Source organism: Saccopteryx bilineata, chromosome 3 (assembly GCF_036850765.1).
Source record: "Saccopteryx bilineata isolate mSacBil1 chromosome 3, mSacBil1_pri_phased_curated, whole genome shotgun sequence".
NCBI classification, from domain to species: domain Eukaryota; kingdom Metazoa; phylum Chordata; class Mammalia; order Chiroptera; family Emballonuridae; genus Saccopteryx; species Saccopteryx bilineata.
Genome location: NC_089492.1, coordinates 267,794,902 through 267,818,342, shown reverse-complemented (window position 1 = coordinate 267,818,342; position 23,441 = coordinate 267,794,902). Strand labels below are relative to the sequence as shown.

Here is a 23,441-nt window from a genome sequence, read left to right as displayed (position 1 = left end):
CGGTCAAGGCACATACAGAAACAGCTTAATGTTCCTGTCTGCCTCTCTCTCTCTCAAAAGCTAAAAATTAAAAAAAAAAAGATAAGTTTTTTGATTCATGATGTCCAAAAGCACTGAAACAGACAAAATGAACTATTTTAAAGATGTAAGTATTAAAAACAATATACTCATCTGAAGTCAAAAGTAAATAAAGATAGAAAGGGCCTGTAAAATACTATGCGTGTGAATGTTATATAAACTCTGTTAACATCCAACAAGGAACATCACCTTATTTATAAGTGACCATGACATATTACAGAAATGGACTTTATATTAGTCTGTAAGGATAGCTCCATAAATTTCTTCACAAAGCAAAAACTGTTGGGACACATTTTCTGTTCACGGTGCAAATAAACTAGAAGTCAATAGTAAAATAATAAAGAAAAATCCTAATCACTTGAAAATTCATAAAAACCTTTTCCTAAATAAGTTCTTGAGTTCAAAGAGAAAATAAAAGCTGTCAATACAGACTACTTATAATGATGATGATACTAGGACAAAGATGCATTTAGGAGAAAAGTCATAGCCCTGTTCATTGTTAAATAATAATTAAAATAAGTGAAATGAGTGTTTAAACTAAAAAATTTACGAAAAGAGCAACTAGACAACATTAGAGAGAGAAGGGAGAATAAACTTCATAAACATAAAAGCAGAAAAAAAACTGAACAGATCAATAAAAGATAAAATTCTCATTGGTTTACTCAAGAAATAGAGAGAAGATATAGAAACACAGATAGGACAATAAATTAAGAAGATAAGCCAATTATAGAAGAATAGTATCATAATATACAGGTAAATTCGCAATACTGACAAAATGGAGAATCTCCCAGGAAATTCTGAATTACCAAAATTGTGAGAAGAGAGAAACCTTAGAAAACTGGAAAACATTAAAGAAGGAAGTGGTTTTATGTCTAGAGCTTTAAAATTTTAATCAAACTATAATAGCAATGCCATCTAAATTAATCTTGATACAAATACTCCTATAAAAGTATATATGATTCACATATTCACACCCAAGAGAGTCCAAGCTCTCAACCATGAGACTTACTTTCTCCTAGTGAAAGGATGGCTTGCCAACTTAGATATATAGAAACATATACTAAAGCTGTAATAATAAAATCTGTATTGTATTAGCTTTAGATGAGAGATCAATGGAACCAAAAAAGGAAGTTCAGATACCTAAAAATTTAGTTTATGATAAAGGGGGCTTTTCAGAGTAGCAGGGTAAAGGTTGAATGATGAATAAAGGATGCTTGGACAAATCGTTAACAAGTTGTAGAAATATTAGATCCACACCTCGCTCAGTGTACCACAGAAATACTAGAAGAAAATATGAGGAATATTTGTATAACCTCAGACATAGGGAAAAGACATTCTTAGCTTTCTACCCAAGTCAGAAATCATAAGAAAAAATAACACTTTAAATTACAGAAATAAAAAACATTTGGAGGGAGAGTATTTGCAAGTTATTGCAATTAAATATTTAGTCTGTTTCACATACAACAAACTATAATTCAGTAAAAGATAAACACTCGAAATAAAAACATCGGCCAAAAAAATTAAGAGGTGACTAACAAAAGAATAAAGCTGGTCAGTAAAGATGTGGGAAAATGTATTGTGCATTACCAAACAGAAGCTTCACATAACAGAGCTAACAGGTTGGCAACACCGCAGGGAAACTTGTCAAGAATGGAGAGAAGCTGACAGGGCAGAGGAGACAAAGCAGCCAAGAGGAAGGAGGAAAACCAGGAGAGTGGATTCCAGGAGGTGGAAGGGCTATCTATGCTGAACTCCAACTGAACATCTCTGTATGATAAAGACTGAAAACAACCCACTGGATTTTGGCGACAATAGGCTCACTGGTGACCTCAGTGACAGCAGTTTCCAGGGGTGGTAGACATCGAAGTCAAAATGGACGGGGTGACCAGGGCCTGGGAGATGAGGAATGCACACAGCAAGGGAAAACAATCCTGTCAAGAAAGTCTAGATGCAAAAGAGGCTCTTAGAGAAATGGCAGGGAGATGTGAGGGTGTGAAGAAAGAACTGTAGTTTTAAGATAAGAGAGACCAGAGAAAATGTCGATTTTGATCAGAAAGGCTTGACGGTGTGTGTGTGTGTGTGTGTGTGTGTGTGTGTGTGTGTGTGTGTGTGAAGAGACAGAAGAAGGGTGAATTACACAAGGCGTCAAGTTCCGAGCAGGTGGGAAGTGAGGGAGAATCTACAGCAAAATGTTTGAAACAGTGGGTTGCAGCCCATTAGTGACTGGTCGTCAAAGAGATGTGGTGGTTCATGAGCTGGACGCTAAAAAATGAAAACAAAAACAAAAACAAAAACAAAAGAAAGAGAATGAAAAATATTTGAAGGCACTATAGGTAGTAAAAAGTAAGTACTGGCCCTGGCCGGTTGGCTCAGCGGTAGAGCGTCGGCCTAGCGTGTGGAGGACCCGGGTTCGATTCCCGGCCAGGGCACATAGGAGAAGCGCCCATTTGCTTCTCCACCCCTCCACCACGCCTTCCTCTCTGTCTCTCTCTTCCCCTCCCGCAGCCAAGGCTCCATTGGAGCAAAGATGGCCCGGGCGCTGGGGATGGCTCTGTGGCCTCTGCCCCAGGTGCTAGAGTGGCTCTGGTCGCAACATGGCGATGCCTAGGATGGGCAGAGCATCGCCCCCTGGTGGGCAAAGCGTCACCCCATGGTGGGCGTGCCGGGTGGATCCCGGTCGGGCGCATGCGGGAGTCTGTCTGACTGTCTCTCCCCGTTTCCAGCTTCAGAAAAATACAAAAAAAAAAAAGAAAAAAAGGAAAAAGTAAGTACTGTTTGTGACTCACAGGTTTCAATTATGTGTGAGGGTGCACTGTGTTGCACTTCTTACTGTGAATTTAAAGGTGCTTAAAGAAGGTCCCTGATCTAAAGCCTACGTGGGATTCGCAGTGTAGAGGAGGATTGCATTTTGATAGGAGAGAGGAGTGAGTATCTGTTTGAAAGGTGGGAAGGTGAGAGGAAGGGTGAGGACAGGGATGATCTGCAGGATTGATGTCTTTGACATTTGGAAGTTGAAGATGTTGCCTGCGAGGTGGGAGACAAGGTCATTCTCCAGTTCAAGGTGAGGGGAAGGGACCGTTCGTGGGCTGGAGAGTTGAGAATGCCTGAGATCGTTTCCACGGAGAATAGGAGAGCAGACTGATTTGGGAAACACAGACGGATTGCTAGACACTGTCATGGGCTTGATTGAGATTGGTGACCATGAATTTGTAGCAGCGCCAATTTGCCTGGTTGGGTGATTTTCTCCAGCAGTGCTCACTCAAGCAGGAGAGGCCCCATCAGGCTATGCTTGCTTCAGTGTGTGTCTCTGGACAAGTCAACTGAGGCCGCTCTGCTTCTTCATGCTACAGCTGAGCTGGAAGCAGAGGCTTTGCAAACCCACCCTTAAATTTCTCACGCCTCCTTCTGCTCGGAAGTCCAATGTATGTTAATTTTCATCTGTGTTATCTTAACATCGTGTCTGGCACTGGAGCTGTTGAAAGTTAGCATTTTTAACTTCATTGGGCCCATGGAAGCTGTACAAGGTTCTCAAGGTCACATGCACGAGGGGTAAAAGTGATCACCCAGCAGGGCTCATCCTTATTATAAATCAGATTAAGTTAAGCTTCCTTCTCTTTGAGGACAATCCCGAGGAAGCCTTCTAGAAACACGTACACATTCCAAAGGGAGCATCAGGGATAAACAGACAGTGCTGGCCAAGTATTTCCCAAGCACACAGTACATCCTCTTATTGGATTACAGAAGCCATGGATTGTGCTCAAGGTTTCATATTCCTTTCATTTTTTTGCTGCAGGATGGGGCAGGGGTTGCAGTTCAATCTCCACCACCCAGGCTGGTGCGAGCTTGGGGCTGGCATCCTGACTTAGCTTAGCAGGGCATTCATCAGAGCTGACCCCTCGCCCAGTCCTGATACACTTTCAGTCTGTATTCCAGAATTCTGTCTGTCTTCTTGAGCTGCCCCTTCACCATCACTTGAAAGCTTTCCTCTCCCACCTGAATGTTATATTTTGGGACATGAAAGGGTCTATCTCAGGGTCATCTTTGCACATTGCACGCTCTACCCTGTGCCACGCGTGACTCCAAATGTAGGCCTCCAGGACAGAACTCGTTTCCAAGCCCCGGGCCGATGTATCCAATGGTCTTTGAAGCAGCCCCACCCAGATCAAGTATTAACAGAGTGTGTGCTGTGTTGCCGGCCACAGCTCCCGGAATGGGTTGGCAATCAACAAGAAGATAAGCAAATCCTCAATGCTCAGGAAGTTTACATTCTAACAGGTGACAAAGAACGTAAGACTGGGCGAAGGGAAAAGAAGTGAGCGGACTGAGGGTGGCCTACTGCCAATAAGGGGGTCGGCGAGGGCCTGTGTGCGGAGGTGCCCTGACAACAGGAGCCAGCCATCCTAGGTGAGATCAGTCCAGGTGGAGGGAACTACCAGGGCAAAGGCCCTGAGGAGGAAATGAGCTTGGTGTACGTGACAGGTGAAAGGGAGGCCAATGCGACAATAAGCAAGGTGGACCACAGCACTGGAAACAGGAGAGGCATGGGAGAGGGTGGCGGAAAGTCTTTTAGACAATGAGGAGGAGTTTGAATTTGATCACAGCAATAAAACTAAATCTGCCCCAAACTGAACGCCCGGTCTTCTTCTCCAAACCTGGTTCCCCTAGATTCTAGGATCTGGAATGTTCCCCGGCATCAGCAAATGATTCAGAGCTGCCGTCGCTGAGTCACGGCCTTTCCCTGGCCCTCCCCTCTCTCCCCAACTACCCCTCCTGAGTGCCATTGTGTCTCAAATGCCTACTGGTAGCCCCCACCCTCTTGCACGCTCCAGACTTGGTATGAAACGGGTGGACATCTCTACTGGCGATCACAACGGCACCTCAAATGCATGTCTGAAATTGAACGCTCTGTTTTCCTAAGCCTCCTCCATTCCTCGTCCTCATGAATGACAGGACGCAGTTGCCTAAGCAAAATATAACAGCCCCTTCTCCGTCAATCCCATATCCAATCAGTAACTAACTTCTGCTGACTCTATCTCTTTAATATCTCTTAGACTTGTCAAGCCCCTATTAAGTTGAGGACTTCTTCCTACTGCAATCGTCTACCCAGGTTCCTGGCTTTATATCTCACTCCTTTTGAATCCATCCTCCTTACTGGCTTCAGAGTGAATTTTACAAATCATAAATTTTCATGCGGTTACATCCTTGCCTGGAACTCTTTAAAGATGGCCCATTAACACAGAGGGTAAAGCCCAAATTCTTCGAAAGGACACAAAAGGCCTTCGAAGCCATAAGGCCCTTGCTAATCGCTTTAATCTTATAGCTCTACAAATGTGCAAGCGTAACCTCATGTCTTGAGGCAATTTTCTCTTTCTAGAATGTTCTCTCCTCCTGTCCAGCTAGACAACTCTGCTAAGCAGCATTTCTGTTGAGTGTTGTGGGTCCCTCCCACCTTCCATTTGTTCTTCCCAGTAGCGGTCATAGCATCCACACACCAGGTTCATCAGGCTTATCCCACTCAGTGCCCGCTATGGTCTGAATGTTTGTGTCCACCCAAAATTCATGTTCAAGTCTTCACCTCCACAGGGGATGGTGCTAGGAGGTGAGGCCTTTGAGAGGTACTTAAGTCAGTGAGGGTGGTGTCCTCGTCAGTGAGTGCCTTGTCAAAGTGAGATCCCCAGACCCCTCTGCCAAGTTGAGACACAGAAAGAAGTCCGCACCCTGGCAGAGGACCCTCACCCAACCACACTGACCCCCCGATCTCAGGCCTCCAGACTCCAGAACAGTGAGAACTAACTTTCTCACTGTTTATATGCCACCTGGTCTGTGGTACTTTGTTACAGCAGCACAAACAGATTTAGGACTGATGACAACTCTTCGCCCTGGTTCCAGAACGAGAGACTGTGTGGAGTCCCACCAAGCCTTGCAGCACCGCCACGGACCCACAACCCTTACAGGATGCAAGTGAGAAATAATGTATTTGTTGTTATGATCCATTGAGATTGTTGGACTGCTGGTGCTAGAGCAAAAGTAAGGCCTGTTGTTTCTGAAAAGGGAATATGCAGAAATCAGACAGTGAAGGACTGCACTTTTGAACAAGTTGGTTAGAGGAGGCTTCTCTGGGGAGGTGAGAGTTTTAGGGCCAATGAGAAAGGTCCAGCCTCCTGAGGAACCTTCCAACATGGCAAACTGCAAGTGCAAAGGCACTGAGGTAGCAAAGAGCTTAGAGCAGGCATCCCCAAACTACGGCCCGCGGGCCGCAATGCGGCCCCCTGAGGCCATTTATCCAGCCCCTACTGCACTTCCAGAAGGGGCACCTCTTTCATTGGTGGTCAGTGAGAGGAGCACTGTATTTGGCAGCCCTCCAATGGTCTGAGGGACAGTGAACTGGCCCCCTGTGTAAAAAGTTTGGAGACCCCTGGCTTAGAGTATCTGAGGGTCTGAAAGAGGGCCTGTGGGTCTAGGCAGAGTGAGCGAGGGGAGGGTGGCACACGAGGAGGAAAGAGGTAGAAAACTGTCAATCTCAGAGTCTCATAGACATTCTGCTCAGTGATCAGCCTCAGCATCCACAGCCCTTGGCTGAGGCTCAATCCCTTGCTTGGCAGAATGTCTTTCAGGTCACGTGTAGGGTGGCCATATAATACATTGCCCAAATTGGGACATTTTGAGAATGAAAGATGGTACTACTAATAATTACCTTAGGACAAAAGCTGCAAACTGGATTATCCTAAGCAAACAGGGATGTATAGCCACTCCCACTCATGGTCCTTTTATTTCCCTTCCACAAAAGAGTCCTTTATCCTGAGGGTGTAGCTTCTACCCCAAGCTCCTCATTCCCAATCTAGTTCCCCTCTGGAACTGGCATCTTGAGCTGAAGCTCATTGGTGGGGGGCTGACAATAGCTAAGTTCTTGTCTCCTATGCCTAGACGCTGTTCTCCATATCGCTTTAGAGCTGGATAGGTTACTGGTATAACCTGACTGCTTATCAGCGCAATGCCACCTCCTGTCCACGCCTGGGAACCGCCGTTGCCCGGAACTACCCTGCAGCCGGGGCTGGTTTTGGCATACTTCCGGAAGGATGCCCACCCAAGCCGTTTCTGCTGCTTACTCCTGCATTTAGGCCCCTTCAGACCTGCGGAGAGGTCCAGGCCAGGGCCAGGGTCTATGCACACCTCAGCTGCTGGCTGAGGTCGTCCTGTCACCAGTGACCAGGACAGATCAGATACCTTATGGGACAAAACATGAAGGAAGTACCTCCTCTGTACTCCTGGGCCCCAACTTTTACCTTGAAAACAGACCATAAATTCACGCTGAGTAAAGCCCAAAGTTAGAGCAAATGCGAGTCCTGAAGAATGCGGGTTTGCCGGTCATTCTTCACTTACTAGCTGTCTGCCTTCTTTGGGGGAAGGGCAGTGCACCTCACTGAGTCTGTTTCTACAGGTACAGGAGCTAGACTAACAATGCTGACGTCCCGCCTCTGCCGCAAAGCCATTGTGGTGTTTCTGAAGGCAGGAGAGCAGCCTGACCACCCGCAGACTAAACGCAGTTCTGCAGAACTTGCAGAGGCCTCTCCTTGCTCCTCTCAGGCAGCTCTGTGCCCCCTGCTGGGATTAGCTGTGGCCATTCTTATTAAGCTGGTCAGCCAGACACGGGCATTGGCTGGGGAGTGAAGAACGCTGGCGTGATGTAGCCCAAGAACCCACACCTTCCCATTTAGCCCAGGAGAATTAAAAAAAAAAAGGTGGACTCCTTCTCGAATGGCTCAGAAACTGCTTCCAGGACCACAGACCCAGGCTCTGGGGTCTTTGCAGCCCTCAGCCCGAACTCCTCCCTTGAGCCCCTGCTGGGCTCAGATGTCAGGGGGTCCCACCCTATTCTCTGGGGCTGTCTCAGCAGAGTGCCTTCACTCAGGGCGCCCAGAGCCACGGTTCTGGCCACCCTAGGCCCTGTCACACCTCAGCCCACCAGCCACTGAAGACTGAAAGCAGCACTGAGTGGCTGCTCACCACGATCATAGGAAGTCTGGTTGGATTTCCTTCCAGGGGAATCCTCAATGTCGCAGGGAGTTTACAGTTAGCTGGACAGAGTTACCTTCAAGACCATGTTGGAGTCTCACCTGGTTCCCAGGGCATGCTGGGAGTTAGGCAGTTAGCCTAGGGTAGCAGCTCTTCCTGAGCCCACTCCCAAGCACCCTGTCCCCCAGAAGACTGTCTTTGTATAAAGGGGACTGGAAGAAGAGGCTCCCCTAGAAAGCCAAGCCCTAAAAAAAAGGTGAGCAGTGCCTTCCCGAGGAACCAGAGCCCACAGAGCCCACAGCACCCACAGCACCCAGGACTGATCTGACCGAGTGATGACAGGTTTGCTCAGAGGCTCACAGAACGGGGGACGGGGGCTGGGAGTGCTTCGAGCCTCAGCCCCTGAACCGGAAGCTCTGTACACAGAGCCTGGCGAGGGAAACCCTGTGTCTCCTTGATAGCTCTCTGAGTCCGACACCGCAGAGACAGTAGAGAAGTCACGGTCAGCATCGAGGCCCCAGGAGCACCCTTGGCATACACGTAATCTTGAAAATTTTACAGAGAGAAGAGGACCTGCTTATTCTGTTCCCAAAGGTGAAAGCTGAAGTGAGCATGTCAGATGTATTCCATTCCCCCACAAACAGAGGGCAGAGCCCCGAAGCATACCCCTAGGACTTGGATGGTTTTTCCAGGCTCCCAACCGAGGTAGCTGTGGTCCTAAGATGCTTTGGGCCAGGACTCTTTGCTGTGGGAACATGGCCTTTGGACTGGGTCCTGTGCTAACCTGTGTTTGCAGTGCAGTTATGATCCTGCGATAAATTGAAGTCTCTTCCAGTTGGAATGAATTCTTCTTTCTCTCTGTTCTGGTAGCACTTTGTGGCCACATCTATTCCTGCAATAATTCAAAGGCTGCTTTGTAATAAAGTATGTGCTGGTCACACTCGCTAGACCATGACATGAGCTCTTGGAGGGCAAGAACCATGTTAGAATCGTGCCCGTTACTCTCCCAGTGCTGAGCACAAGGCTAGGTGTACAGCGGCCTCTCCAAAGACTACTGTATTTAAGTGAAATGGAAGGTGGGTGATCACAACATTAAGTTATAATGCCAGAGTCCAAGACCTTGCATCCCATTCCTTGATAGGTTGTCTATATGGAGGTCAAATTTCTGGGACTCAGGAGGCTACCACAGCAGCCCGAGCCTGGCCAGCTTCATAGCAATAACATATCACTGCATGTGTCACAGCTCCACGCCTCAAGGGGCTGCGACCTTGTCAGGGGAAGAAAACCTCAGGAATGATCCAAAACTCCCCTATGAGCAACTGACGTGCAGCACATGTTCATATTAATGGTTCACAAATGCAGCCTATCATCTAAATCACCTAGGAAATCTTAGAAACGCAATCGCTGGGCCTCATCCCAGACCTGCTGAACCAGAATATCTGAAAACGAGGCCAGAATTCTATGTTTTAAAAAGTCCATGAGTGATTCTAATGATTAGCTGGGTTTGGGTTCATTTTAGACTGAGCACGATCACCAAAGATGCCTCTTTCCCCTGTGAAGTTCCTTTCTATTTAAAAATAAAGACAAGCCAGTTGGCTCAGTGGTAGAGCGTTGGCCTGGCATGTGGGGGACCCGGGTTTGATTCCCGGCCAGGGCACATAGGAGAAGCGCCCATTTGCTTCTCCACCCCCCCCCTTCCTCTCTGTCTCTCTCTTCCCCTCCTGCAGCTGAGGCTCCATTGGAGCAAAGATGGCCTGGGCGCTGGGGATGGCTCCTTGGCCTCTGCCCCAGGTGCTAGAGTGGCTCTGGTCGTGGCAGAGCGACGCCCCGGAGGGGCAGAGCATTGCCCCTGGTGGGCAGAGCGTCGCCCCTGGTGGGCGTGCCGGGTGGATCCCGGTCGGGCGCATGCGGCAGTCTGTCTGACTGTCTCTCCCCTTTTCCAGCTTCAGAAAAATACAAAAAAAAAAAAAAAAGGAAAAAAAAATAATAAAAAAATAAATAAATAAAGACAAGAACAAATGTATGTGGCCCACATGGGCCGGGCAGGACCAGTGTCGGGTCTACTTCTTCGACATGCTAGCACCCTCGTTTGCAAGCTGTCGCTTGGTCCCTCTTTGCCAAATTGGTCGTGCCCAGACACAGCAAAGACCTTCATTTCACAGGCTCACTTCTTACAGCTAGATCCTAAGCCAAGCCCAGCCAAGCCTGACAGTCACGGGGGACGTCTCACCCCGGGGCGGGGGGGGGGGGGAATGCTTGTGCAGCTCTGCAGAGTCGGCATCTGGTGGGCTTCTGTGGAGCCCGGCACACTCACAGGCCCACACGATTTCAGGACCCTTCCATTGGCCACCCCTGCGCCACCATGCATGTCCCAGCCCCAGGACAGGACTTCCGCTCTGTTTCTTGATCTCCTCTCCAGCCCCTGCTGTGCGTGAAGCTCCTTCTGAAACTGCAGGGTGCGGCTGGTCAGGGACGCCCCGCAGGGGAGACCCGACTCCCCTGGATGAGGGCCAAATTCAACCCAGAGGCTGTCTTCCCCCACAGGGTATCTGTCTATTTGAGAATAAATGTAACAAGTGATACATGACCCCCCACTGGCCTGATAGGGCAAATGCAGACTCTACCTGCTTGGGTATTCTGTTAGGAAATGATGACAGTGACCCTGGTGAGCCATCCCTTCATCCTGGGTCAGCTCTCGCAGCCCCGGCCTCCCTCAGCTGGGGCTTACCCTGCCCAGGCTGCCCTGCGGTCCCGGCATGCTCCCCAGCCATGACCACAGTGCCTAGTCCCCAGTGCAGGAACAGAACCATACCCTCCCCACCTCCAGGCACCACTGTGGACCTTCTGCTCAAGGAAATCACGTGGGATTACTGGAGGTCCTTCTACAGAGCACGCCCCGCCCCCTCCGCTCTGCACATCACCAGCACAGCGAGACCACAGGACTGCAGTGTCCAAGTTCTCGAGGGCTGGGTAACGGAGGAAGGGGCCCTGGAACTACACACATGCTGGTTTTCAATTTCCATGAACTGTCCTGAAATACAATTGGGACCAAAGCAATAAATACCCAGGTCCCCTGCTTCTCTCCTGGGGCCACCTGTGGGTGAATGGGACTTTATTGGAGCCCAGAGAATTGAAGAGAATGCCACCTCGGTAGAGGAAGCTCACCCAGCCCTCATGGCAGCCCTGGCCCCTGATCGCAAGCATTCCCAGACACCTTATCCCCCACACTGGTGCTTCCAAACCTCAGCTGATCCCAATTCCGCCTCCGAATATGTGAAAAACGCAATTTCCAAGGACTGTAGCTATTGCGATCATATTTTCTGGGCCAAAAGAAAACTGCTTGATATTGCACTTATCCCAGAGAATCTGGGATTTTATATTTACAGGGAATGCCAGGGTTCAGCTGCGGAGAGGAGGGAACACGGGACATGCTTCACCTGCGCACAGGGCACCGAGGTCGTGGTGGGAGGGGAGCAAAAAAACATCCCTGCCAACTTAAAAATAAAGGTAGCAAGCGATGTACGTGACCCATATGAAGGGGACCACAGAGCTGTTATATTTAGAAAAATGAAAGCAGATGAACAAAAAGAGTGACACGCCACGTTTCTGGATGGGAAGGCTGTGAATTATAAAATGCCTATTTTCCTCAAGTTAATTTATAGTTTAATAGGAGTGCACATACAAAATCCCAATAGGATTTTTTTTTTGACTTCGACAAAATGATTCTAAAATTAATCCCGAACAACAAACAGATGAGAATAACAATGAATGTTCTGAAAGAGAAAATAATTAAGGGAGGCAGGAGTAGTTTGCAGCTCTGCCAGATATTAGAACATATTATAAAACAACAATTAAAATTATTCAATACCAGTGCTAAGATAGAAATAGACCGACAGAACAAAGTGGTGACTCAAGAAATAGACTTAACTACATTTGAGGATTCGGTAGGTGATAAAACAATTCATTTCCCTCACATCAACAGGGAAATGAATTACTTAATAAATCGTGTTGGAAAACCGCATAATAGTTTGCACAATATTATACATTCATCTAAATAAACTCCAGATGGATTAACAAATTATATTTTTTTAAAAAGAATCAAGTTGCTGAGAAATGACCGAAAATAGAACAAACTGTTTCTCAGATCTGTGGCACAATGATAACTTGGTCAGCTTTGAAAAGAAATCAGAAATATTGAGAGATTTGTCTACGTAAAAATGGAAGACAAATGCACAATGCAAACGAGCAAAAGGAAAGGAAAGGACAAGAAGAGACTGGGAAAATACATATATCAAACGCCACAAAGAGTTTCTGTCCACAATATAGAGAAAGCAGAGCCTCCAAATTGGAAAGGAAACGTCCACACAACACTGTCGTTGCCACCTGTCGGTACAATTGTTACACAGGGACTGCTAGACACAGCTGGACCCAGGTCAGCTGGAGAAGGGCCAGGACTGGGACCTCTGTCCCGTCCTGTGATGGAGACCCTGACACCCTTGCCGTACCTCTTGCTCCAACAGGGCCGTGCCTCTCTGGCCTGTGGGTACCCAGAAGTCTCTCTTCAGAGCCTATTTCCACAAACCCCGCCTCCTGTCTTTCATTACATACATTTGGCATCAGCCAACCCCTTCCTTTAGGGACCATTGCAAACCAAGTACCCCGACTGCCAGTGTATGTGTGTGTGCATGCGTGTGTTTGTGCACATCAATAGATCCCCCTTTCGCTCAGGCCCAAACCCCGTGGCTTCTCTCAGAAGCCAGTGCTGCTACTCGGATGGCTCCTTTTACACCAGGGCCCCATCTCTGTCATCCCATCTTTCAAGCCCAACTATTCTAACAGCGATGGCGTACATCTGTGCTCTATGAGAAGAGGGGCTGCTGCCTCGCACATACTCATTGAATTTGTGTTAAGTAAAAGAATGAATCTTCACAAGGGGCGATCCTAAATGCATCTGCATCACCAATGCTTTCTGGATGAAAAACTACATTTTGAACCACAAGGGCCCACTTTACATAATTACATCTAGCTCCGTGTTGGAGCGAGCTCTTGGAGGTCAAGGACTATGCCCAAATCATCTCTGAATTTGCAGCACTTATCATAACGTTTGGCACTTTGCAGAAGTTGACAAGGGTACACTGTGGGGATATATTCAACTTATACCTATTAAGATAGCAATTTTTAAAAAGCCACACAAATAGTTGAGGTTTGGCGATGCTGATAAAGGTTACAAGAGATATATATGATATATGAAGTCTATGAAGTAAACCACAAAGTTGCTATATTTAGAAAGAAGAGGAACATAAAAGAGAAATAGGACACATTTCTGAATGGGAAGGGCACGTATTATGTGAATCCTATTCTTAACCTCAGAGCTTTTGTTGCTGGCGTTACGAACTGGCACGACACTTCTGGGGAGCACGACACTTCTGGGGAGCACAGCACTTCTGGGGAGTGTGACACTTCTGGGGAGTACTATAAGATTGATAGCTTTGGGGGGAGGGGGTTGGGGACTTGGTGAAAAAGGTGAAGGGATTAAGCAAAAAAAAGGAAGAAGATCTTAAAGACACAGACAACAGTGTGGTGATTATAGGAGGGAAAGGGGGTGGGGGAGGTAGACGAGGCTGTGAGGAGGGACAGATGGTGATGGAGGGAGACTTGACTTGGGGCGGTGAACACTCAATACAATATACAGATGATGGATTACAGAACTGTACACTTGAAACCTGTATAACTTTATTAACCAATGTCACCCCAATAAAGTCAGTTAAAATTAAAAAAATAAAAGAATTAAACCAGAGCAGTCATTCCAGAGGGGGAAAGAGAGTTTACACATCAAGGGTTATACAAATGTTCTCACCCCGACCCAACAACCTCACTCCTAGAAATTTATCCTGAGGAAATAATTCGGGAAGACAAAAAAATAGCCATATGCATGAGGATGGTCATTAGAGCCCTGCAGAACGTAATTGAACATAATTGGTTGACTAAGTCATGGTCCATTCACTAGACAGAACACTCCGTAGATATTAAGAATGATAACTACGAAAGACACACAGTTGCGGGGCAAGATATACAACACAGTGTGAACCTTACAGAGTACAAGATGGTATGCTCCCTTTGATTAGTATCACACAACGTATGTGCGTTCGCGAGCAAGAATCAAAAAAGCATGGCCAAATCCGAAAATGGTTTTAGTTTAAGGAAGTGAAATTAAGAGTACTTTATTCATTTAACCCTTAACGTTTATTTAAACCTTTAAATAATAGAATGTGCCAAAAGCCAGTGTTGAATAGTGACCCTTGAGCCCCAGATAGTTCTTGAAGTAGAGTTATACAAGTTGCACAGGGCATGGTGCTAGAAATTCCTCCTTCAATATGCCTGAGTGGGATCATCTCCAGAGGCCCTCCAGTTTAGAACCTGACCAGGAAGAGTCATATCCTCTTCTGCAGCTGACTTTGGACATAGTAGGTGCTCAATAAATCAAAGATGGATGGATAAATATTGACACCCTCCCTTACCCCCACGCTTTCTCACTGGCATAATTCTATAGGCTCTTGAGTTTGGTCATGGCCTCACTTAAAATGCAAATACCCAGATTTCTTCATATTTGGAATTTGATCAGACTAAATTATCCTAGACCATTGGCTCCTAATCTTGAATGGTATTTTCCCCACTGGGTTGTCCCAACTGTAGGAGGGATGGGTGTGTGTGCTACTATCTTCTAATAAAGAACAGGGATGCTTCTGAACATCATAAAGTACACAAGACTACATGCCCCCAAAGAATGATCTGGTCCTAACTGTCAGTAGGGCTGAGGCTGAGAATTCTGATGACCCTATGACGCAGACCACGCCTTTGTCCAGCCATGTGTAAGTGCCCAGAGGGGGCTGGGGAGCAAGCCAGAGAGGAAGAGCCAGGAGGGTACCAGGAGAGGACCACTTCGCACAGCGTCCCTGTGTAGAACAGCTTTCTTTGCCCCTCAGCTCTTCAAGGCCCAGCTCAAGCCCTGTGTCTTCTGTGACATTTCCTTCTAGCACCCAAGGATCCAGTCTCCCTCCCTGGTCTCTCCAGGATCAGCGGCCGATTTGTAACTGTCCCCGTGTACTTCCTGGGAGGCCCTGCCTTCACAGTCCACACACATCCCACGTACACTAGGAACTGAGCAATCAGGATTCAATGGCAAAGGCAAGCTTGCTTTTGTGCAGTCTTGGCCTATAGATCTCTGGTGAGGGCTGTTTTGTAACTTCCTTTGAAAGTGGCTGCTAATGGACCGATAATTGGTTTCCTGGCTTTTTTATGAAGTGTGAAGTGTTCTGCTAGCCCGTCAACAAAGCATCAAGTATTGTGCAAACCACCCACCCTCAGAGTTATTTATGTCTTCCTTATTGTATCTCTTGATGTGGAGGAATCAGACACAGTTGTCTGGGAAAGGTTCTCCAGTAAGAAAGGGGTGGAATGTCAGAGCTGGGGAAGGCGGAGAGGAAGTGCAACCTGGTCAGAGGTCTGTCCCCGGGACACCAGGTGGAGCACGCTTCCTGGGCAGAGACTGAGAATGGCACTCTCCCAGCTGATTCTGAGCACGGATCCTGGAGATATGGATTAACCAGGGAGGAGGAGAGAGTGAGAGGGAAGAAACCAGCTTCCATCTCCCCTTTCCAAATGCTTTACACTGTGAGAAGAAACACCATCTCCTTTAAAACCTAGATGAAAAAAAAGACCATCTATTCAGCTTCTATGACTGTGAGGGCAAGCTCCAAAGTCAACTGAATTATTCTGAAGTCTTTGCTAGCTACAGAAAATGTTTGGAACAAGGAGGGAGTGCATTTGTGTTGTCTCTGCAGGCCAATTTCCCTGCCAAGGAGTTGTTTTGAAGAAAACGTTGCAAGAGGAGAACAATGAACCACTTTGCACTTTGGGGGGGACAATTGTTCAAAGAAATTAGAGCCATCAAAATATTTCCACAATCCTCTTCTTAACTGTGGGAAAGAAAGAACAGTACTGTTTGCTAAGTCTTGCATTACTGTTTATTGTGACTACTGTGTGGTAAAATTTAGGACACTTAAAGCTGACTTTTACTAGGGGTGCTTTTGTATTTATATTTATGACCACTTTATAAAATACAGAGACTGACTGTACTATTTTATACTTTTATTTCTTTTTTAAGTGAGAGGAGGGCACATAGTGAGATAGACTCTCCTGCATGTGCCCCAACTGGGATCCACCCGGCAAGCCAGATCTGGGGTGAATGCTCGAATCAACTGAGCTATCCTCAGTGTCCAGGGCCAATGCTTGAACCGATTAAGCCACTGATTGTAGGATGGGAAGAGAGGAAGCAGAAGAGAAGCAGATGGTTGCTTCTCATGTGGGTCCTGACTGGGGATTGAACCAGGGATGTCCACATGCTGGGCCGGCACTCTATCTACTGAGCCAACTGGTCAGGGTCTATTTTACACTTTCATAGACTGACTGGTGGTGGTGCAGTGAATAGAGTGTTGACCTGGAATGCTGAGGTCCCCAGTTTGAAACCCCCGAAGTCGTCAGCTTGAGCGCAGGCTTGTTGGCTTAAGTGTGGCCACTGACATGATCCCATGGTAGCTGGCTTGAAGCCCAAGGTCACTGGCTCGGCTTGAAACCCCAGGTCAAAGAATGTATGAGAAGCAATCAATGAACAACTAAAGTGAAGCAACTACGAGTTATGATTCTCATCTCTCTCCTTCCTCTCTTTCTCTTCCTGACTCTCTCTCTCACTCGTTCTATCTCAAAAACAAAAATTAAAATAAAATATACTTCTATAGGTGCTTACAGATGTTGTCTTTTTTTCTGTTGAGCACACACTATGATATATGTGATCTGGGGTCAGGAGCAGAACATCAAAGTGTAACATTATCCCTCAATCAGAGTATGTCCTGCTGTGTAAATGACCCATTTCAGGAAATGGTAAGAACTTACAGAATGGTAAGAACTGTTCATGTCATCGTCTTTCTCTTTAACTATAATCATAGAGGCTTAGGATTTTTAGAGCCAGAACGGAGTGCTACCCTCTTGGATAGATGAGTAAACCAAAATTCAGAGAGCAGATGTTTTGACCACAGTCAGGAAGCTGAGCTAGGATGAAGAAACATGGCTCCAGATTCCGAACTCAAAGTTTTCCCAAGACCTTCTCATTGTCATCCCTTTACCCTTCGTTAGACTGTGAACTCCCTGAGGGCAAAGCCCAGACAGTGTGGAAGCCTCAGCTCTGGGGTGGGGGCCTCAGCCGAGCTGTCAGATGGCACTTCCTCACCTTCATGAAATACAAATGCAACCTTGCTGTGTGCGGTGCAGAAGCGTGGGGCCAGCTGGTGATCTCTGGCCTCCTCCGCTGAAGCCAGCATCCCTGAGGCTCAAGCTGTCTTCTGTTACGTCCAAGTGACCAGGAAAACCTGAGTGATGGAGTGCCTGGGGCATGCCATCCCCCTACCTCTCAGAAGGAGAAATGCCACACTGGCCCCCGGAGTGCCTGGCTGCTGCAGTGCTCGTCGCTAAGCCTCGGGCTCCCGTTCCCTATGCTAAACCACAGAGAGCATCGCGAGACTGGCCAGGACAGCTCTGTGTTCTTCTTCCCAGCTGTTTGTAAGCAGTGCCTGGCTCCCTGGGACCTGCCAGCCTCGCTCCTGGAAACGAAGGGCCTGCTGCTGGTCCTCTGCTCTTACTGGAGGTTTTAGAAATATCTCCTAAAACTACTCCTATGAACCAAAGGGTCAAGTCCATTCTGGGAGGACTTGAGTGACATCCTCCTCTCCCTCCAGGTAGCATTCTGCCACCTGCATCTCTCAGTGTGTGGGGCAGAGGACTTTATCCTGCTTGGAAGTAGCTGGCTGGCTCTGCTACCCACTTCACTCCTACTGGTCCCCGCCCCAGAGGCCCAACCCTTTCCAGTTCTCCCAACCTTGTTTTATGAGGAGGGATTTCCGAGATAAAGCCGCCATGGAGCCCTGGACTTCCATAGCCTGTGCCTTTACCTTCTGAGGCCCTGCCTCCAACCTGTCCCACGGGGCTGTACTCCATTTCGCAGCTACTGCGTGGGTCAGGTCTCTATGACCGCCAGAGCCCTTGTCCCTGTGTGCCCCGAGCTGCTCCCTGCTAACCTCTCTGCCCCTCTAGGCTCCTTGGCGTGCAGGGCTCTCCGAAACTAACACCATCAGCCACTATATTCTCACCGCGTCAGCCACAGAGATGGGCAGATTTCATGCAAGTTTAATATTTTCAATAAGAGTGGTTTGTTGAATGTGTATCTAAGAGCGATTTGATCTTTAAACCTCTGCAAGAAGTTTTACATAAACTCACAACTCATCAAAAATGCTTTGTTAAACCAAACAAAGTGGTACTGTTTTGTTTGAAAAGAATTATCACCTTGGTGTGATCCAACTCACCAACTCATACACCTAACTCTCAGTCAGCATGGATGGTCCCTCACAGCCTCCCAGGTTACACTGGCCCCCAGCCTCGAGGGGCCACCACTCTCTATTACACAGACTCCGAGACCCCGAGAAGCCACCGAGAGAAGAGAGAGGGTGGCTGTCTGCCCTTCCCGGAGAGAAGCAGATTGAAAGAGATGGAGAAGGTTGGGTGGTGAGGGCTGGGAGAAGAAGAGGTGACAGCCCAGAGAAGCTGGATCCTGTGGTTTCTCAATAGAGACCAAGCCTGCACCACGCGCTTAGTGACACACAGCCCCCTCACACTGGCCAAACGCACTGGCACCCTGGACTTCAAGTATTATTGCGCCGGAAGAATAACCATACCGCCTAAGGGGAAGGAAGACGGGCCTCTGAATGACCTCCGGAGAACAGAGCACCCAACTCCAACCTTTTTGGCAAAAGACCAACAAGCAAAAGACAGCCTGATCCCCAAACCTCCCTAAATCCAATCCAAGCAGAGGCAGTCTGAGAAAATCTCTTCCATCCTGGCAGGGCCATGGTGTCCCACAATGCAGCCCCTTCTACCTTGACTTGACTGTCTGGTGTCCCTGGTGGCAACAAAGGTGAGGAGGAAATGTCTGGGTCTGAGCTGGGTGGACCAAGCCCCTGTGGCCTCTACCTTGCTCTCCAGGGTCACCAGCGAGGGTAAGACGGCATGGAAGAAGGTCCCCAAATGTCAAGGGCAACCACTCACAGTGCTACAGTCTATGTTACTGCCAGAACTGAGGACCCAGCCGGCAGTGTTGTGAGGAGTAGAAGAGACCAATCAGGGTGATCCGATTGCTAACGATCGGCAAGGTTCCCAAGGATGGGGCCCCTGGAATGCTGGGAACGGGCCGGCCTCTCGGTGGAGCCCCCGGCGTGGCCTCCTCCCGCTCACTTACACACACAGCCTGGCTTCTTAGCCGACCACTGGTTATTCTTTTGGCACGTGATTGCCTTCTGCCCCACCAGCTCAAAGGCAGGCTGGCACTCAAACTTGAGCGTGTCCCCGTGGCGAAAGCGCGAGCCTTCCCTCTGGCCGTAGGCGGGCACACCAGGATCGCCGCAGCTGCCCTGCTCGATCTCTGAAAGATAGGAAGAAAAAGAACAGAGACAAAAGGTGACTTCGTTCCTCTCATGTGGCGGGGGTGGGAGAGTGGGGGGAGGATCCATACAATATGCTCTACCTACAGCTCCTCCGCCAGGAATCCGTGCGCAGAGTGACATGGGTGGGGTCTTTAATGAGCAACCCTGCATCCAAGTCTCCGTGTCCACAGAACGTGTTCTTAGGTGCTTGGCTAGTTTCATTGTGGGAAGGTGGGCCTACATTTTTTGTGGGATGCCTGTCCCACCAGCTCACCAGTCCCAAGGTTCCGAGACCTCCTTCCTGAACTTGACTATCCATTTGTATCGCTCACGCTGCTTGACAGGTCTCGAGCGCAGCCGGTTCTTGAGTGGCGGGCAGAGCGAGGGATGAGCAGGCGGGGGACGCCTGGCTGCCCGCCTTTCTCCAAACCAGAGATTAAGTGAGAATCAATATTTGCTGCTTTCTGATATAGAAGCACTTCCTTGAAGATTTTTTTTTTTAATTCCATTTGCAACGGTAGCAGGTAAAATGAAACAAATGACTTGTTAGGTATGCTTTTAAGTTCATGTGATTTAACAGTGGTGAGTCAGGCACGGAGTGGGAAGCCTGAGACAGCTCTGGGGGCCTGGACTCAAGGGCAGGATAGGATGGCTGCCTCCTGGGAGAGTATGGGGACCCAGATGCTTCAGCAAAGGATCTGTCCTGGCCAAGTGCTTGGGTTTCCTCCGGAGGATGGAGGATGCACCTCCACTTCCACCAGCCTGGCGTTTGGAGCTGTTTGAGGTGAGGGTGGGGGAGGCGGGAGGGGAGGGCGGGGAGGACTGCGGAGGGGAGGAGGAGGAGCTCAGTTCCCAGGGAGGAAGGCGTCCTGCGGGAAAGACAGGGAGCGGTGACCCAGTGACAGATGGTAGGTGCGGACTGGAAGAGTCCCATGATTTGACAGGGAGGGGGCTGGAGTAATGGGAGGTTTTTGGACACCTTCCCAGGCTTGTCAGGCCAAAGGGACCCTGGCTTTTCTGTAGACACCATTGTGGGCTGTCAGGAGCTACAGTCCCAGAAGTTGCCATGTGTGACCTGACAGGATTGATTCTGCAGGAGCTTGCTTACCACCACAGCTGGGCTTCTGTGAGCTGATCTATGGATGGGCATCTGACTGTCATGTTCATGTTACCCCCTGAACCAGGGCCTCCCGTCCTCCGCTGAGAGCTGGCAGAACCAGACATTCTAAGGCTGGGAGTGTGTGTGTGTGTGTGGTCTTGGTCAAAGATCTAGGGACCTTGAGTGCACAGGGGAGGACGTGGTGGGGTCTGTATGGTCACGCTACATGCCAGATCTAAAGACTCGGTACAGATCAGCTCACCCACTTCCCATCTCATTGTCCTCTTGGCCTCACCCTCTGCACACACACCTGCTGAGAGCACTGACCCCTCTGCTTCTGGCTCTCCTCTGCCAGGGCTGAGGAAGGGCACACACAGAAGCAATTCCTGGGGAGGAGGTCCTTATTCCAGGTCCTGGAGCTGCTGGGTCTCTCAGGGAAGGGGAGAAGTGTCCCCTGTGCTGAGTCAACCTAGAGAAGCGAGCGGGAGGCCCAGCTTCTTCCAGGTGTCCCTGAGCAGGCTCTCCCTGGGGTGGGCAATTCCGAGGCCTGAGCAAAGGTATTCAGCCTTTGAAGACAGAGCTGAATCCCACTTCCCAGGATAGGACCCAGACTGAAGGTTTCTGAGTGAGGGCCCACCATGTTGTTGTAGAAGATACAAATGGGGGGTACGCCTTCCTATGTTCCTGCCAACTGTAGCTAGTCTAAGTGTGATCAGCTCAAGAGCACCCGTGCCTTCAGAGCATGAAGGGAATCTGCCCTGCCCTGCCTGTGGTGTGGACACAGGCCCCCACATGCCCACATTTGCTCTGTATCTCCTGCCATCAATGCAACCAGAAGCCTGACACGAGCACCTGCTATGTGCCAGTCCCCGTGCCAGAGACCTGAGATCTGGCTGTGGGCTCTGCTGTCCGCGGCTGAACAACCTAGTCATGACACAGCATGACACAGCAGGGTGATTCGTGGGGCAGAGCGCCCAGAAGGGCACATAACTCAAGGTGATAACTTGGAGGGTGGGCTGAACATAGGATGTGAGGAATGAGGCACTAACCTTAGGCACAAGATTTTAGGGATCACCAAAACCTCAACCATCAATACAAATAAATCTTAGTGCAATATATATTTTTTTAGAAAATCAAAATTAATGCCTATCCATCGAGTCCAACATTAAGAAGAGCACCAAAACTTAGAGAGCAGACCTGACCTAGCGCTGCAGGAGTGGCCTCAACGGCCTCACCCTCGTCCTGACCACCAGAGCCGGCTGTTATTTCAAATGTTGATATTCTTACGAATAGATATTTTGCATTAATTGTGATTTTTAAAAAATTACATTAAATATTTATCTTGATTACTGAGTTTTTTGGCATCCTCCATTTCCTTTCAATTTCATGCCGAAGGTGAGTACCTTGCTCCCCTTACTCCAGGCTTCTTGGAGGTCATGTTTCAGAGGAGGCCTAAAACCTGTGCAGGAGTCAGCAGGTGACAGGACCAGTGGGATTCACTGCGGCATTATTTATAATAGCCAAGACATGGAAACAACTGAAGTGGCCATCAACAGATGAATGAAGAAAACGTAGCATGAATGCATGTGCACGCCTGCACACACACACACACACACACACACAGCAATATTATCCAGCCATTAATAAGAAGGAAATCTTGCCATTTGTGACAACATGGATCAAATCTGAGGGCATTATGCTAAGTGATGTAGCCAGACAGAGAAGGATAAATACTGTATGATCTCACTGATATGTGGACTCGAACAAAACCAAACTCATAGAAACAAAGAGTAGAGTGGTGGCTGGCAGGGCTGGGGGGTGGGGAAAGGGTACAAACTTCCAGTTATAAGATGAATAAGCTTTGAAGATGTGATGTACAACGTGGTGACTATAGTGAACCTGTCTGTATTGTATATTAGAGAGTTGCTAAAGGAGTTGATCTTAAAAGTTCTCATCACACACACTCACAAAAAATTGTAACTATGTGAGACGATGGTCGCGTTAACTAACCATTTTGTAGTGATCATTTCACAATATATACGCATAGCAAATCATCATGCTGTACACCTTAAACTTACACAATGTTACTGTCAGTGATATTTCAGGAAAGCCGGGGAAAAGGGAGGAATGGGTGGGAGAGGAGGGAGAAGTTCCCACAGAGGAGAAGAACCCACACACAGTCCCCGAGGTAAGACAGTAGGGGTGCAATGGCAGCAGTGACAATAACCAACTAAGAGTTATTATAACTAACTTTTGGTTTTATAACTAATAACTTTAGTACTGATTACGGGCCAGCAGCCACTCTGAGCACTTTAGATATATTGACTCATCTCATCCTTATAGTAACCATGAGAGCGAGGTACTAGTATAGCCATTTTAAAATGGAGGAAACTAAGCCACAGAGAGACCATGCAATTATCCAAGGTCACAGAGCTAGGAAATGATGGATTGGAGATGCAAACTTGGGTTGTATAGGTCTATGGTTCTTAACCACTGCCCCACACTGCCTGTCTACAAGCACTGGTGGTGTCGACAAAGTGATGAGAGAGGAGGCTGGAAAAGGCATGCCAGGCCAACCTGTGCAATCTGCTAGTAAGACGGGGCTGTGGATAACAGGCTACACGAAGCCCACAGAGAGTTTCTTTCAATTTAGCAATTCATACTGTGTATATTAAAAGATCACCCTGACTGCTATTTGGAAAATGGTCAGGGGCAGTCATTCTGGA

At 48.1% G+C, this 23,441-nt stretch overlaps 1 protein-coding gene across 2 annotated transcripts in view; it reads right to left on the bottom strand.

Moving 5' to 3' along the window:
- CSMD2 (CUB and Sushi multiple domains 2) overlaps nucleotides 1-23,441 on the bottom strand; it is a 606,087-nt gene that overhangs the window by 222,840 nt on the left and 359,806 nt on the right. For both annotated transcript variants that reach the window (XM_066269721.1, XM_066269723.1), the window contains exon 13: nucleotides 19,433-19,615. In XM_066269721.1, the coding sequence (XP_066125818.1) occupies nucleotides 19,433-19,615 (183 nt within the window). The remainder of the gene's footprint in view (nucleotides 1-19,432; nucleotides 19,616-23,441) is intronic.